The following is a 16885-nucleotide window of genomic DNA, read 5'->3' as shown; positions in this document are numbered from 1 at the left end:
GGTATTATATAAACAGTGTTGCCAACTTTCTTCATTTTATTGTGAGTCTTAAGATACTGGGTGTTTTTATTGAAGCTTAACCTACTGGAATCAAGAGAATGCATGAGAATCATAGCTCTCATTAAATAAATAAATAAAAGTAAGTTTCTATCCCGGGATACAGAGAAAAGCTTGAAAAAGTGAAGCAAGTTCTGTATACCTTAAAGCCTCAGAAATCTAAAGAAAAATAAAAAGAACCCAAAATTTATTATTTTTAATCTTATTATTTTTAACTAATGTCACTTTGAGGGTCCTGACTCAACATTTTTTAATGTTTGAATTTACTGTTGCCATATCTGAGGTATAAAAAAAAGAGGACTTCCATAAAACTGAACAACCCATAAAACTGGACAGCTGGCAGTGTTTACTGAGTACCCTTACAGATTTCCCAGGACAGCTACCTCAAAAAAGTCATGATCCTGGGAAAACCTGGGCAGGTAGCAATGTTAGGTGGAGTTGGCTGTATTGTACAGGGCTGATCCAGCAAAAATTATTCTTGTGTGTTTGCAGGATGGAGCCCTAAATGATTACCAAAATTAATAATAATAGTAGTAAAAAGCCACAAATACATTAATTACTTGTCCTGATTCTTAGCATATAAAATGCTGAAAATACTCATATACATGCTTAACTATGATCTGGGTAATGTCTTGCATGTTTGTAGGATCAGAGCTCAACTACCTAATCCATAAAATAGACAGACTTATATATATGTATATATATATAGCTAATTTATAACCTAATTTATGTCATGCACATCAATGACAGATGCACATGCATAAATTAGGGCTGAATTTGGCCCTGAGATCTGTAATAGTTTGTATTTCAAACACATTTTGGTGGTTCCATAACCCATCAATGAAAATAAATGTGTGAGATTTGTAAAATGAAACAAAATAAAAAGCATACAATCCTGTAATTTAATTGTATGGCCTCAGATCTTGTTGTGCTGTGTGTGATTTTACAGTGACTTTCAGGTAAAAACGTGTCCACTGCTAACGACTGAGGGGCAAGCCCGTGACAGGACAAGGAGCGGAGGAGAAACTGGGGTAAAACCCTTCCCAGGGCTTAGGAAAGCGGGAAAACCCAGCTCCAGGATCAGGGTTTAAGCAGCTGGGCTGAAACTCTGCCCAGAGCTAGTGGACGAGTCTGAGGGAAGGCTGATAACAAGCCCGCCAAAAATCAACGGCTGGAAGAAGCGGTTACTTCAGCGCGAGGCGGGGGAAAGGCGGGAAAGCGCAGACTAGCGCTCCTCCATTCCGCCGTGTTCGCTCCTTCTCTCCACAGCTGGGGACTGGGGGAAGACTCTGAGAGGATGAATGTGTGTGTGGAGGGTGCGGGGCTGTGTAAGGCACAGATGACAGGGGGCACACAGCCCCGTGGGGAGAGCACAAGCTAAGCAGGGAGATTGGTTGCACAAAAAGAATAAAGTAATTTCCCTTTGGATTTTATTGCATCTGTGCTTGCCCAGGATAGTGCCTAGGGGGCGCCAGAACTCCAACAGAAACATGCAATAAATCCTCCTGAACACTGATATTATATACACTAATCTCCAGCCTGTGACAGACTTTCCCCTCAACAATCAGCTCTGGGCTGGGTTTCACCCTTTATCCTCTGAGTGGCTTTTTCTTCAGCCATTAGCTGTGGGCAGGCTTTTACCTCTGCAAGAAAAAACATTGTGAAAAGAAATAAAGTACCTGGGAACCTCACAATTAAAACAATCACACCCAGCTAAAATAATGTAGATGTGTGTGTGTTTTTAGAACTGCCCTTAGCCTAAGCTCTGGGTGCTTTGGAAGATAGTCTGACAAATAGTATTTCATACAAAACTTTAAAAGATGTATAGTGCACTTAATGGGGCTACCAATTAAATATAAACAAAGGATTCATTTATTTGGGGCTGAAAAGGTCCAGGTGCCCCAGTTATCTGGATAGGAGAAACATGCCCAGTCTTTACAGTTACAGATATTATTAGTCTTATCATCTTCATTGTAATCAATTTATTTAAGTGTAGGAGATCCACTGCCTACTGCAGTAATTACTAGTTCACACAGGGGATCCTAGCTAAAGTAGCAGGGTTCTGCCCATTGCTTCTAGTCTGGCATGAGTTGTGTGCATTGCAGAGGAGTCACTCTCCTCCCCTAGGGATGGAGCCCTTATTGTTTAAGTGGAGCAACACTCTTTTCCTGTCTTTAAAGTAGTGCTGATAGGGGTGGATCTAAGCACAATGATGCCTTAAGCAAGTTGGCAAATATCCACTCCTACCAGGCTGCACTGACCTATACAAGTAGTTACTGAACATTTTGCTGCGTCTAGTATTTTGCTTTCAGGCGCAACTGTCTGTTACAGTGGTAGATGCAGCCCTATGGTAATATTCTTTGGAGGCAGTCAAGTTCAGCTTTCAGTCTTTAGGGCAGCCAGTCACTCCAACACAGAGCATTGTGCGGGAAAATACACAGAGGAACCTCTATACAATTATTTAGACTAAATAGCTTTATTATCATTAGTAATAACTTTTCAAAGTCCTCCCAACCCTGCTCTTAAGGCTTTTGTACTGCTGCACAAATAAAAAAGCAATAATTACAGAACACAAAAACAAAACAAAACAACCCTAAAATGATATTAAAGAAGACAAAATAAGTGCCTGAATAATTTTCCAGGGATACCAAATATAGATGTTGGTGCACAACACAGTAATAAGGGATTACATTGTTGTCAGCATCTTAACTCAGAAGAATGAAAACTCTTTAAATGTTTTTTTTTCATTTATGACCACAAATCCACTAGAGTTAGTACTGGGAAACCAGGAGTTAAAAATTCTTTGGACGTTAACTTGCGTTAAGGGTATAAAAGAAGCTTCCTTGGCTTTAGTCCTAAACTCATGTTTGAAAATGCACTGTATCTTTTCTATTAAAGCTCTTCTTAGGAGACAAACTTCTTGCATGTTAAATGAGGTAAGTGTATAAATAATTGCTGTGTTTCACTCAACCTCTTGCAAGGAATTATAAACATTATTATACATTCAAAAGTAAAAGAGAAACTGTGTTTACTAGCACTGTGTATTTGCATTTTACAGTTTACTTTCAAAGTGCTGCACTGTTTAAATTCTTTAAACAAGTTTCAAAGTGTGAGTCATTTGTTCAGTCACTGTGTAAGTAATAGCTTTGGAACCATGACCAAAAGCAATGGGGTCAAAGGATGGTACAAAACAGTCTTTTTGTGTAAAATATAACTATTCTAGTTTGTTTAATAAATTATTTACCACAGTTATCTTTCGTTAAACTATGTGACAAGTTACTAAAATGAAGAAATAATACCATTAGGTGTCTGAATAAACACAGTCTATCCAGATTAGTTCACTACAAGGCTCAGTAAATCAGTATGCATAGGCTGAAATTTAAAGTGTAAGTTTTATTATGTGAGTACACTGCCAGTAGATTTAGTCAAGATGTATGAATCCTGTGTTCAGCTTTCTTTTCTTATATCTATAACATATCAAATCTTGCTTATAAAACCTCTCTCACATAGCAGTGAAATCTTTTCTGGATGATTGAAATATAAATCCTATATAAATTCTAACAGAGAGAAAGCAAATCTTGACAACAATTATATTTTATACGCTTGAAATGTAGAGTTCATTTGTATCTCTGTGGTGTGCAGTGAGTCATTACAGAGTTGTAATTACAATTAGTACAGATTACTCTTGCCTATAAAAAAGCTGTTTTTTCCTGCTGAGACCTTTTTTTCTACAAGTTATACTACTATATGGTAAAAGCCTTTAGGAAAGGATGTGTGAAATGTTCACCGTAGGGTGTGTTCAGGCTAGTCTAGACTTGTAGAAGACCTCATATAACAGCTTGGGATTGCAGGATAGTGCTGGCCATAAAACATTGCCAGGATGTCCTTTGTGAATGGTAGTTATGGTGTACGTATTGGGATTATGGAACAATTCTGAAGTTGGAAAAAGGCAGGTTCTTGACCTCTGAAGATTTTGAGAGGCAAGTACAACTATTTGATCTTATGTTGGCTACATCCATCTCTTTTTTGAATCATTAGAATCATAGAAGTTAGAAATGTAAAACACCGGTTAGATAATCTGCACTGGCACAGAGGTCCATGCTAACAGATCCCATTGCAACATTGGGGCCAAGAATATTACACTTTGATGTGAATATATTGAATTTTAATTTTTAATTAAGCCTCCTGCAGTCACTGTTCATTAGCTAAGTATGATAAAACTGTCATATTATATATATATATAATTACATACACATACACAAACAATAAACAATAAACACACTTCAAGAAAACCAGCTGTACTTTGATACCCGCACTTCTTTGGTAGTTGACAGTAATGAGCTTTCAGCATTATGTCTCTCACAATACCTAAGATGTGAAATCATAACTTCATATTTTGTTGTGTATTTTTGCTCACTTTAAACCATTTCTCTATTGCATATTGTACTGGCTATGTAATATAAAACACACATGAAGTGATGCACAAATATACCTGATACATTTAATCTGAAGTGCTAGCATTCTGTGGATTTTCAATGTAGAATGTGAACATTATTTTAAAGTACAAATTAAAAATTATACTGTTTTTCATTAGTATAGTATTTGATTATACACTGTATAACATTACAGACTGAGTACAGGAGTTAGTGATTGAACTATATGACTGTATCTTTAGCTGATTTATACATATTATGATCCAAATATGGTACAAAGAAGGGCAGGTCTTGGGAAGGAGGAGTGTCAGGTTAGCAACACCCATGTATTGCAACAGAAAACTGGTAAGACTTGTTAGAGAAATGTTAATACACTTCAGTTAACATCTGGTCTAGACAGATAAAAAGTCAAACATTTTCTATCCTTTCTTAGGAACAAATGTTTTACTTTGCTATTATTTTCTTTTTTGATTGCAGCAATCATTAAAGCAGCTTAATAGAATGACTTCCTGTTATGTCGTTCATGAGGCTCCTGTACGAAGAGTTGCTATCTTTGGAGGGACTCATGGCAATGAGTTATCAGGGGTATTTTTGGTCAAGCATTGGGAAGAGAATGGAGCTGAGATTCAAAGAACAGGGCTGGAAGTGAGACCATTTATTACTAACCCAAGAGCTGTGAAGAAATGTACTAGATATATTGACTGTGACCTGAACCGAGTTTTTGATCCTGATAATCTTGGGTAAGAATAACTATGTGCTTGTGTATTTTTAGTTTTCTATCTTAAATGTTAGCAGGAGCTTCTTTTATTATTTTATTGGTAAAATTTTTACATGAACACCACTAATCTTTTGACAGTGCAACCGCATGATAACGTTCACTGACCTTTAACCCAGAAAGACCAAATAGAATGTACTTAGTTGATTCACTGTTTAAATAGTGCTAGTACAACAAGAGACAAATTGTCATAGGAAGTTAGACTATATTTAAAATCAATAAAGAATTTGCTGTATTCATGTAAAGTTAAAGTATTGCTATTACTCTGAGTGACAGTGTCATTTCTCACAGGTCCTGAAATAAACCCCTTGGGCAATTTAACTTTCAGACCGTTGTTAATGCCACTGTACTGGTAGCCACATAGCTTTGTGTTTTAACAACTGGCTATTTAAATATAGATAAATATGATATCAAGCGTCTCTGAGAAAGAACACACGTTATATAAATAGAGAGTATTTTAAATTTCAGTCACATATAGTGTAGAATGAAATGTGAAAACAGTCAAGTTTGAAATATGCATAGTATGGCAAAATTATACAGACAAAATTGTCAATAAATTAAGCGATCACACTGTATTTCTTGATTTACATAATCTAAAACAAAGTGTAACTATTCTGATTTAAGAGGCTTATTTTACAATGATAAATGACATTTTTAATGGAACTTTGTGTTAGCTCTGTGTTTAAGATGTTAACAGTTGAAATGGACTTTGGTAGGTGAACCAAGCATTTTTAAGAATGATATATCTACACACTCAACAGATAATTATGCAACACAAAGGTCCTGATGGGAAAGGTGGATACGAGCAAAGACCATTTATATCATACATGCTGTATAAAATATTTGTCTTTACAATGCATCTATGCATTTTCATTTGGCATTTTATCTAAGAGAGAATTATTTTATTGGTTGTGGCACTTATAAGGTAAATACTTGGCAAGAGACAAAGGTCTGCACCAACTTTTTAACTGTTTATGCATACATATACTTATGCATTTAGAATAACTGCTTTGTCTTCCTGTTTATTATTTCACCTGCTTTGAAACTGGAATGGTTTAATAAATGTACTGTCAGGTTATCTAATTTAAAGTATTTCTTCTAAAATATTTTTTGTATAACTTTACTAATATTTCTCAGTAAATCCCAACAGATTACTCAAGCCTAGAGCATTAGTAAGTATATTTAGAAGACTATTATACTTTTTTTTTCTGATGTGGAGACATACAGTTATCAATGGCTTTACAAAAATAGAGTGTGATATTCCAGCCCCATTGGAGGCAATGACATAGCTCTCATTGACTTCAGTAGGGCAAGATTTTACCCAGAGTACTTACATCTTTCCCTTATCCCAAGAAGTTCTCAATTTCAATTAAATGAAAGCACAAAGATATAAAATTATAGACTATGACATCATATCAGATGCCATTTTACAATGAAATTAATAAAGTACAGTACATTCAACTATAAATCTCACAACTGTAAACTATATTAAAAAGAACAGTTTGATTTAGTCTTAAAGACATTGAGATGGAATTTACTAAAATCTTGAGGGAAAGAATTTGAGATGGAATCCATAAGTATCATCTGCTTTGTGGAGCAGGAGGACCCAAACCAAAGGATCTTAAGAATCTGGTCACAATATGAAAAGTAAGAAGTAGATCAAAAAGGAAACAATCCATGAAAGACATTATAGATCAAGACCCAGGTCTAAGGGCATGAACCAACTCCTGAAAGACTTCTGTGTTCAACAGATGTTGGATTAGGCCCTAGAAATGACTTTACATGGTGCATAAATCTTGTGCTGCCTTTCTGTACAGAGGGAGCATTTCAACCATTTTGAACTGGGAGCGAATGCAAAGAAGTAAAGCAGAAGTAATGTAAAATACCATTTTAGATTAGGTGAGAAATCTTGCAAAATACTGATAGAGGCAGTGGCAAGACATATTGCCTACTAGTATTAATACTTGTTGAGTTCCAGCACAACCTTTATAGGTCAAACAGTTTGATAGGGTAGTTGTATATGGTATATCAATTCTAATCAGTTATGGAAAAATCAAATGAAAAAGATACTCTAATTTTTGTTGACAGCAAAGCTATAGAATTGGTTAATTAATTTATTTGTACTAATATTAACAGCAGGAAAATGATAGAAGATATTCCATATGAAGTGAGAAGGGCTCAGGAAATCAATCATGTATTTGGTCCAAAAGATAGTGATGATGCCTATGACCTTATATTTGACCTTCACAACACAACTTCTAACATGGGTGGCACTCTTATTCTTGAAAACTCCAGGAATAACTTTACAATCCAGATGTTTCATTATATTAAGGTAAAAACTAATTTTTAATAAAGTATAAGAATACATGTAGATTTGTATTTGAAACATATTACTGTATATCAACTTTGTGCCTTTATTTAAATACATTTATGCTGTTTTGTTTTAATTTGCTAAAATGTTTGGTAAAGAATATTAAAACTAATTATAGAATGGGACATTTACTATCACAAAGAATTATTAAATTGGGTCTAATACTGGTTAGTACTGATTCCAACCTGTCATGATCACAATTGATATAGACAGAACTAGTAAATAAATTAATCTGTTAATAAGACAAATGTGGGGCCAGTAGCAAAAAACACGCGCAGCAAAATTAATAAAAACGTAAAGATCGTTGGGTCTGCTTTTAAACTAGTCTGTCATAAAGCTGGGAAAAAATGTAGGCTGAATGCAAAATTTTGTAAGACATTAGTTATTTAAAATGCAGACTTGAAAAATTTATGGAATAAGGCTATGACAAAAGAAACCCTGATATACATTGGCTGCAGTACTAATAAGTGCTAGAAATGTTTAATCTTGTTGGTATTGCAAGTGATACACGTTTAGGGTGGGATTTTCAAAAGTGCTCCATGTTGGCCTGTTATCTTACTGAAGTGAATGGTAAGCCTCCTATTGTCTTTAATGGGAGCAAAGTTAGGTCAATATGGTACATTTTGAAACCCTCCCCCCCTTAATTCATATACTGCAAAATATTTCATATACTTTGACATATGATATTTAGTCTTCATTGTGTCCCATCCATCTGTTTATATACTGTTCAAAGATGTGGTCAGTTTATGTGTAAGAGTATATGAGGATTGGCATACTGCTAATCAAAATGTAGAAATGATAGGCAGTAATCTAGAAGGGAATGGATAGGAAGGCTTTCTGCCAAGACATATAAAAGAACTGGGCTAACTCACTGCATGTGTCTCATAAGAGAATCTAACCCTAGCTAGAAGGAAAATATTTGAAATCTGCCCTAAAGCAAATTGATTCTGGGTAAATTAACACTGGAACTGTGTTCATTTATATTAGTGTGCAGCAAAGTTCAGTGGAGCATGCCTGACATGAGCTAAGAGAAAGCAGACCAACAAATATAGCTTTGTATGTTTTCTAAAGATGTCCTACTTATTTTAGGACCATGAAATAAAAGCAACATATTGAAGACATTGTGTAAATCACTTCAGCATCAGTAGTCTTTTGTAGCACAAAATTTTTAATATTTGAATAACAAAGACTTTTTTTGACAAATCTTCACAGAATGCTTTGGCCCCAGAATGCTGTCCCGTTTTCCTGATTGAACATCCTAATTTGAAATATGCAACAACTCGATCTATAGCAAAACACCCTGTTGGTAAATATGAATGTTGAGACCACTTTCCAATCCCCAGAAATTATTAAAATAGATGCCTGTCTCCAGATATTTTTCTTTCTAAGTTGTTTCTTTACGTTAAACAAATTGCTATGATGAGCTTCATCTGCCTGCTTCGTAATCGTATGGGCTTGATTTGGTAAATAAATTATCCATTCTGCATCCTAAAGTGTCCCCCTTTTTTTTTACACTCAATCAATCCACTTTTTGTAAGAATACTATTTTATTGGAGATATTTATAATATTTTAGGATAGAAAGTAAATTATGTTGTTTGATTATCAGCAGTACTGATGTTGAACTCAGAAGAGGTATTTATTTCTCATAAATAAAACTAGGATGCAATGTTGGTTGTTAACCAGAAAAGGGATGGTGGGATAAAGGAAAGAGAAATTGTGTCTGAACTGAAGTGGCTAACCTGTTCATTTATACTGCAATAGACAGGATAACGTTAGAGAAATATTGCATTATTTTGCCTCCAATGTTAATTAAACTGGTAATTCTAAAACAGTAAGCACAGACACACACACAGGCATGTATATTTTTAGTGTGCATTTTAAACATATGACATACAATATGTCTATCAATATCTCCCTCATTTGTACACAGGTGTGGAAGTTGGGCCTCAGCCCCAAGGAGTTCTTAGAGCTGATATTTTGGACAAAATGAGAAAGATTATCAAACATGGCCTTGATTTTGTGCACATTTTTAATGAAGGTATTGTAAATCATGCAAGCATGAACACTCCTATTCTAGGCTAGTAACTCATTGCAAAAGAGTAGATTTTTTTAAATAAATGAAGCTACAGCATTTTGCAATGAAACAAATGGAACTCATATTTTGTATTATTATTGTAGCATTAATAGTAAGTTCATTCATAAAGTCTTTAATAAATTATTTACAATTTATTTTACTCATACTGAATTACAGCATGATGAATAATTATATAAGAATGTTGGAACTGAGAATTGGACTTAAGCCTTAAGAACTTCTGTTATTAATGACTTTTGCCCTTTTTTATTGAATCTTGAGAATCTAGAACTATGGTGAAACTTGATCCTACAAGATACGTCATAGCTATAAAGTGATAGTTCACAACTTATTGTATAGTAAGTGTACGCTGAGAGTGCTATATAAATAAGGAATATTTATAATGAGAAGCTTATTCATTTCCATTTCTTACGTATACCTTTACCTCAAATTATTGTATGTGAGTCAATAAACTTTTGTTATGCACCTATACAAAGTCAAATACACAGTTATAAATTAAAATATTTTTGTACTGGGAAAGTTTTTGCTTGACTGCTGATGGTCAGTTTATTCTTGAAGCAGTGACATAGCCATACATCATTGCCATCTAAGAATTCCCCATTATTGTGTCAGAAAACAAGAATTGCATGCATTCTCATCAGTATAATTCCCTAACTATTAAATAATGCTGTCAGATTTTATGAATTCCTCATCTACAAAACAAATTTATTATTGTGTATGCAGTGATTGAGATCCCTGATTTCAACAATACTGTTCAAATTTAGATCCAGATTTTTATGCAACGTTAAGCAATTGGGTCGTCTTTCAGCAACCTGGCCTTCATGGGCTAGGAAATCTGGAGCTAGACATATTCATGTTACTTGAGTTAATTACTAACTGATAAACTATGAACAGATACAAATTAATGACTTCAGCCATTCTAAATAAAATTGTAAATTATGTGTACTATTTAACTGGGAATTTGCTGACATGACATTTAAAAATATATTTATCCTTTCTAGGAAAGGAATTTCCACCATGTACAATTGAAATTTACAAAATAATGGAAAAAGTAGATTATCCCAGGAATAAAAATGGTGAAATTACTGCTGTTATTCACCCTAGCCTGCAGGTAAAATCTATCATTCTTCATTTACAACATTTTTATAGGTATTCCCTTTGATTTTTGGTTTACGGTATAGTATATGGTATATCATCAAACAAGATATTTACAATTATGTCAAACCCACCAATGGTTTGTTTTAGAACCATTCATATAAGTTTTATAGCTAATGGTTTACAGTATTTCAGTAATTGATTTGGGAAGTTCTAAACTCAGTTTTGAACAAAAACTAAAAGAAAGTATGGTATACTTTCATTCTCAACAGGTACTTCAAATTTTGGGAGCCAAACCTTTGAGAAACCTTGGTCCTGATTTTCAGAGTTGCTGAGCATTCATAGTTCCCATTTATTTCAAGTGCTCAGCACTTTTAAAAATCAGGCCCAAGATGCCTAAGGTCAGGCATCCCAAATCAGTGGTGCTTTGAAAGTTTTGGCCATAAACTGTACAGAGTAGTATAACTATGCATAATAAACTTAAGACTCTTATATGAAAGTTGTAAAAAAATATGAAAGTGAAGATATAATCTATTTTCTAACATAATCTATAATCTAATTTCCTATAAGGATCAAGACTGGCAGCCACTGAACAATGGGGATCCTATATTTTTAACTATTGATGGAGAGACCATTAATTATGAAGGGGATTCTACAGTATACCCAACATTTGTGAATGAGGCTGCATATTATGAAAAGAAACAAGCTTTTGTAAAAACAGTCAAAGTAAAACTTACTGCAAAAGGTATCAGATCCTCTTTGTTTTAGAACTAGGACATTTGTAAAAGATTATGAAACTTTTTTAGACATAGGGCCAAATTCATTGCTGATTTCTACTCCATGTAATCCAGGTGAAGTCAGTGGGGATTTATGGAGCATAAGTCAATGCAGAAATTAACCCTTAATTTAAAATGGTGTATTAATTAATTTTGCTAAGCACTTTGAAGATGAGAAGCACTTTTGAAATGCAAAGTATTATTTTTAGCCACGTTCAATAGTTTATTGCAGATATTAAAAATAAATATTGCTAGTTTATATAGCTAATTATTTAATGCATTCTGCAAAATTGTGTCTATATAATATGCCAAATTATTGATCAGTGTGTTATAAACTTTTATCTAAAGATTTTCCTACATTCAAATTTTAAATCTTTCCCAAATGTTATTCAGAATATTGCAACCTGAAGTCTATATTACTGAAAAAACACACTGTTAGGAAATGTTTTCAATTTGAGTAAGAAAGTTACTCTGAATAAAATAAAATGGAAACCAGGTATACTTAAAGTATTATCTAGTTAATGTTAAAGACAAATAAATCAAAAATTGATTTTGTTGAGTTAGTGGCGTATGTTTAAATTAATGTTATGTGCCCAGGAATTTACTGGTACAATATTATACTTCATGGTCAATATTTGTGGAAAGTGTAAGAATTTTGATGAAAATTTGATAAAATTTCAGCAGCAATGAAAATATAAAGCTTTCTGTAATTGCAAAGTTTTTCAGTTACATCTACATGTTGTCTGGCTATGCCAAAAGAAGGACAGGAGACATTTGACATTGGTTTAATCAGGCCACAACTTTATTATTAGATGTCTGGGACTACCTGGCAGATAACAGTGTACAGTGCAGGTAACCCCATGTTTATTCCATAATTACCCTGGGGGCTTTTACCAGCTCCCCCTCTTTTTCCATCCATGCCCCTCTAGCAAATCCATTGCCGGGACCTTACCATACCTGGGGTGAGGGGTTTCCATCAGCTCCCCCTCTTTTTCCCTCCCGGTCCCTCCAGCAAATCCATTGCCGGGACTTTACCATCCACCTCCGCCTCCTAGGAGGGTTAAGGTTGGCTATAAGAATGGGGGGTTGGCTCCCTGACATACCAGTCATAAAACTCCCCAACCTTCAATGAACACCTCTTTTTAAGTCCTTTTCCAAGCCGTTTATCTGGTCACTGTATACCTTTCCTGTGGAGTACCTGCACTGGGCATCTGCCACAAGGAGGCACCAGCAATTAGCTTGGCTGCCCCCTCCCCAAACCTAGTCGGGTTCAAATTTGGCCACCTCCCTGTTCACATACCTCCTTGCCTTGTCCTCCTTGGGGGGGCTCATAGCTCCCCACCAGACCCTGCACTGAAGCATGTCTGACCAAATCATGTTAACTCCTGGAAAAAGTTCAAGGATCAGCCTCCAAGTCCCTCCTTGCTCTGAGCACTAGTTCCACCCCTTTAAGCATTCCCAATCGTTTTCCCCAAAATGCACCACATTATATCTGGGGGCTGCTGATGGGCCCGCACAGCATATAGCATCGGTATTAGTTGATCCCATAACTTGCCCCTTCTTGCATGCCAAGAATATTGCCTCATCGCCAAAGCCCAGCTGCGAACCCTCAGGCAACCCTGGACATGTGCCTATGGGCACAAAAGACAATACTATGCCCACAGATCCATACCACTGTCTGCATGGCTGGTCCTCCAATATCTGTAATTAGATTACGACAGATTAATGCTGATTTACCACCTCAGGCCTTACATACGTTCGGTACACATCCAAATGCCAATGCCCGATTGCCTCTGCTCCCATACCTAGCTGTGCTGCTGCCGTTGCCGCCCCGATTCTGAATGAGTGAGAACCAAATTCAAGGGCTGGCAGCCCCAACCTCATCAGCCCCCGTCTCAATATGGTAACAAATCGATATGCTGTGAGGGGACTCCCATCACCATGCATAAAAAGGGAGCCTTTCCCCTCTGGCCATATATCCCTGTAGGCCTTCAAAGCCCGAACTGGGCAGACCCCAGGCTCACCACGCTGCTGGGGAATCACAGATTCACCCCGGCCAACTTGATCTGTCTTTGACCGTCGCAAGTGTAATATCATTGAATGCTCCTGCCATTGTATATCCCGCAGTTGCAAAGCCCTTCCTGTTGAGTCCCTACCGGACCCAAATACTAGCTCACTGATTCTGAAAGCACCAAAAACTGCTGTCAAGAATGCAGCCCTGAACAAGGCCGCCTCCTGTCCATTATGACATACATTGCCGAGGATCTGCACAAGATCCCTAAGTATGTAAGCCACGATGGGACGACGGGAATCCACCCTGGGGCCACTGGTATGTGACCACCCAGCCAAAAACCTTCCAACTAAAAAAACCACTGCAAAGATCAGGATAACCATTTAGCCTACTAACGAATGTAATGGCAGAAAGGCGATTCGTGATTGTGGAGGACGCCAGTTGATGGTTTGCCAGTGACAGCATGTACCACAGCACCTGTTCCTCTGTGATGGGCCATATCGCTGACTGGCCTTCCTAATCCTGAAATTGCATGAAATCGTTAAAACTTCTCTCTCAGCCTTTCCACGTGCATGGAGCAACTGATCTCCGCACCACACTGACAACCATTCTACGCCAAGGTTCCATAACACTAGTGGCATCTGCCTGGGTTCCTGGCTGGCTCCTGGTGCCAACTCCAGAAATCTGTGGACCTGAAAATGAGACAAGGCATGTGCTATGTCACCGTCAACCCCAGACAGGTTATGAAGCAGTGTAATTCCCTGGAGCCTTTCTGTGTGGTCTAGCTAGGCTCTTTGGCCACAATGGCATAAGTGTATCCTGATTGGAAAACTACTAGAAGCAACCACACAAGATGACTAGAGTAAGGTTCTGTGCATGTGCTGTGCCTTCTCAGTTCTATATATGAAGAGGAGCGTTCTCCCAGGTAACTGACAGGCATAGGTGAATTAACCAAAAGGCAAATATGTGGCCCTACTGCAATATTCTTGGCTGACAATTTCCAAAAAAAGCTATTAGCACTTAAGAAATATTCCTGTAAGACTCTGATTTCTTACTCACATGTGCTACTAGACCAAACAGGGTTCAGTCATCAGATTGATACCACCCAGGAATCTCCTCCAATAAAAGTAAGCTTTGTTTTCTAAGATTTCAACTCTGTGGAGTCTGTTTAAATTCTGCTTGACATCTGTGCATAGAAAGAGACAGAGGATACAGGATCTATAGAAAGCTAATTAGTGACAACCACATTTACCATCCCAACTAGTTCTGCACCCTGCTCCCTCCTTTATGTCCTTTTGCCTTAAGATATTAGTCTTGTGGATCAGCTGACCCACTGTGGAGATAATTGATGCAATTGTAAGGATCTAATGCATCTCTTTCTACCACACAAACACAGACCAAGATTTGGCTGTACCTTTTCTGAATAGTCTCCTCAAAACAGATATTTTCATCATTAAATATACTAGATCAGAATCCATGAAGATTAAGACACATTCTACAGGAATACATTAACAAATATTGAACATACATAGAGCAAAAATATTTCTTTTTATATACACACACGTACATAAAATAAAAATATATATATAATTCAAAGTTACATGTCTTGAGGACTGATCAAATAAAAAGTGCTACAGAAAGTGCAACATACAGTACTTTGAATACAGAAAAGCTTAACAGTTCACAATTACAGTGCATTCAACTGATTTTTTAAAAAATAATTTCTTCACAGATAAATATTTACTGCTAATCTCCCCAAAGTAGCAGGGATTGGGCATTAATTTAAACCCAAGAACAACACTCATGAGGTAACAAGTATTCTGTTTAAGCTGTAAAACATGACAAGAGGTGGATTTTCAAGTGGCAATAGTAAAAGGCCAAAGACCCAGTAATTAAATCAACCCAAACAATAATCCCTCTTAAATGAATTAATTGTAGTGACCTATTGCTCTTATGAAAGGGAATGTATACATACAAATGAGGAAAAAGAACTAGACATAAAAAATTACCCTGAGCATTATAGACCAGAAAACAGATCCTGCAAGGTCAGTGAAAGTTGAAGGAGTTCATCTTTTCACAGAAGGCTCACCACACTGTGTAGAATAAGGTCCAGGATAATAACACTGGTAGCCAAAATGAAAACATCACTATATCCAGAACTTTCAAAATTACATACTTCATATTGTGGTTCTACTTCAAAGCTGAAATGTCTTTTTTCATATTTTCAAAAACTTAACTATTCTCAGTACACAAAATGATTTCTCATGGATTAGAGATATCAGTATAGAAAATACCGTACCAGACATCAAAGAGATTGGAAGAATTTCTCCAAAAGGAAAAAATATTGTATATTACATTTGTTTGATTTGTTTAACCAAAAGAAAGTAAAGAACTCTGTTTAAACACCATCACACAAACTTTGACACCAGGGGTTTTGTTCAAAAGGCTTAGTCCTGCCTTGAGTGCAGGGGACTGGACTAGATGAACTCTCAAGGTCCCTTCCAGTTCTATGATTCTAAAACAGAGCTAAATGCAATAGTCCCCTTTTCCTTTGGCTTCTTTCTCTTGATATGTGGGTTGAAGTCATTGGATCATCAAAGAAAGTTTGTTCTCGGACTGCTTGCAGCTGTCCAGTATATAAATGTAGGATTTCAATATCCACTGTTCATTCTCTTAACCTTCTTAAACAACCAAATATCAAGTACCATGTAACTAAACAGTGGTTTCTAGCAAATAGTCCATTTCATCAAATGTATTCAGGGTGTTTTTGCTATTACTTCTTGATGTATCTTGAATTCTGTTGTAACCTAAAAAAAAAAAAATTTAAAAACTTTCTATTTACATTATTTTTTGCAATAATTTAATTTTGCATATATTCTTTTTACTTTTTAAAATGGAATATTGTATTTGTTAAAACACATTCATTTATTTAATCAATAAATTGTAGATTAGTACCATAACTTGTATGAAACTGTTTTATCCCTGTCCGTTTGGCCATTATTGAGATTTTTTCCCCACCTAGTAATTATAAATATTTCTAACCTTCATGTACTCACATAGCGAAGACTGGGGCCAATTGGCTAGAAGGTTAGCCAATAGTACCGAATCGAGGAATTTCCATACTGAAACAGACCACTGGTCCAACTAATCTGGTATACTGCATTTGCTGTTGGTCTTTACCTGTTGCAAAATGTTCTAACCTCCTATGAAAATGTATTTAAAGTGGCTGCAGAGTACATAGCAGGTTATTTAAAATAGTTTGTTTTTTTCCTTT

General features: G+C 36.0%; 2 protein-coding genes across 4 annotated transcripts in view; one reads left to right on the top strand and one right to left on the bottom strand.

Moving 5' to 3' along the window:
* The first annotated feature begins 2917 nt into the window (after nucleotides 1-2917).
* On the top strand, nucleotides 2918-16368 carry ASPA (aspartoacylase). 3 transcript variants are annotated; one of them, XM_073315359.1, is made up of 7 exons: nucleotides 2918-2993; nucleotides 4968-5230; nucleotides 7402-7597; nucleotides 8849-8942; nucleotides 9568-9675; nucleotides 10731-10840; nucleotides 11395-16368. In XM_073315359.1, the coding sequence occupies exons 1-7, from the start codon at nucleotides 2931-2933 to the stop codon at nucleotides 11590-11592; spliced, it is 1032 nt and encodes a 343-aa protein (XP_073171460.1). In that variant the 5' UTR covers nucleotides 2918-2930; the 3' UTR covers nucleotides 11593-16368. The 3 variants fall into 3 exon arrangements, with proteins under 3 accessions (XP_073171460.1, XP_073171463.1, XP_073171461.1); XM_073315362.1 differs by lacking the exon at nucleotides 2918-2993 and adding an exon at nucleotides 3942-4037; XM_073315360.1 differs by lacking the exon at nucleotides 2918-2993 and adding an exon at nucleotides 4790-4835.
* TRPV3 (transient receptor potential cation channel subfamily V member 3) overlaps nucleotides 15913-16885 on the bottom strand; it is a 21978-nt gene continuing 21005 nt past the window's right edge. The window contains exon 17 of the mRNA XM_073316007.1: nucleotides 15913-16418. Within this exon, the coding sequence (XP_073172108.1) occupies nucleotides 16324-16418 (95 nt within the window). The 3' untranslated portion in view covers nucleotides 15913-16323. The remainder of the gene's footprint in view (nucleotides 16419-16885) is intronic.

The sequence above is a fragment of the Lepidochelys kempii genome, chromosome 17 (assembly GCF_965140265.1).
Source record: "Lepidochelys kempii isolate rLepKem1 chromosome 17, rLepKem1.hap2, whole genome shotgun sequence".
In the NCBI taxonomy this organism is placed as follows: Eukaryota; Metazoa; Chordata; order Testudines; family Cheloniidae; genus Lepidochelys; species Lepidochelys kempii.
This window is presented reverse-complemented; position numbering and strand designations above follow the sequence as displayed.

Bases quoted from the DNA above. Each gene is read 5' to 3' on its own strand.
- ASPA (XM_073315359.1), top strand. From the start codon at position 2,931: ATGCACTGTATCTTTTCTATTAAAGCTCTTCTTAGGAGACAAACTTCT. The intron at 2,994-4,967 runs GTAAGTGTATAA...TTTTGATTGCAG, and splicing joins CTTCTTGCATGTTAAATGAG to CAATCATTAAAGCAGCTTAA. The intron at 9,676-10,730 runs GTATTGTAAATC...TATCCTTTCTAG, and splicing joins TGTGCACATTTTTAATGAAG to GAAAGGAATTTCCACCATGT.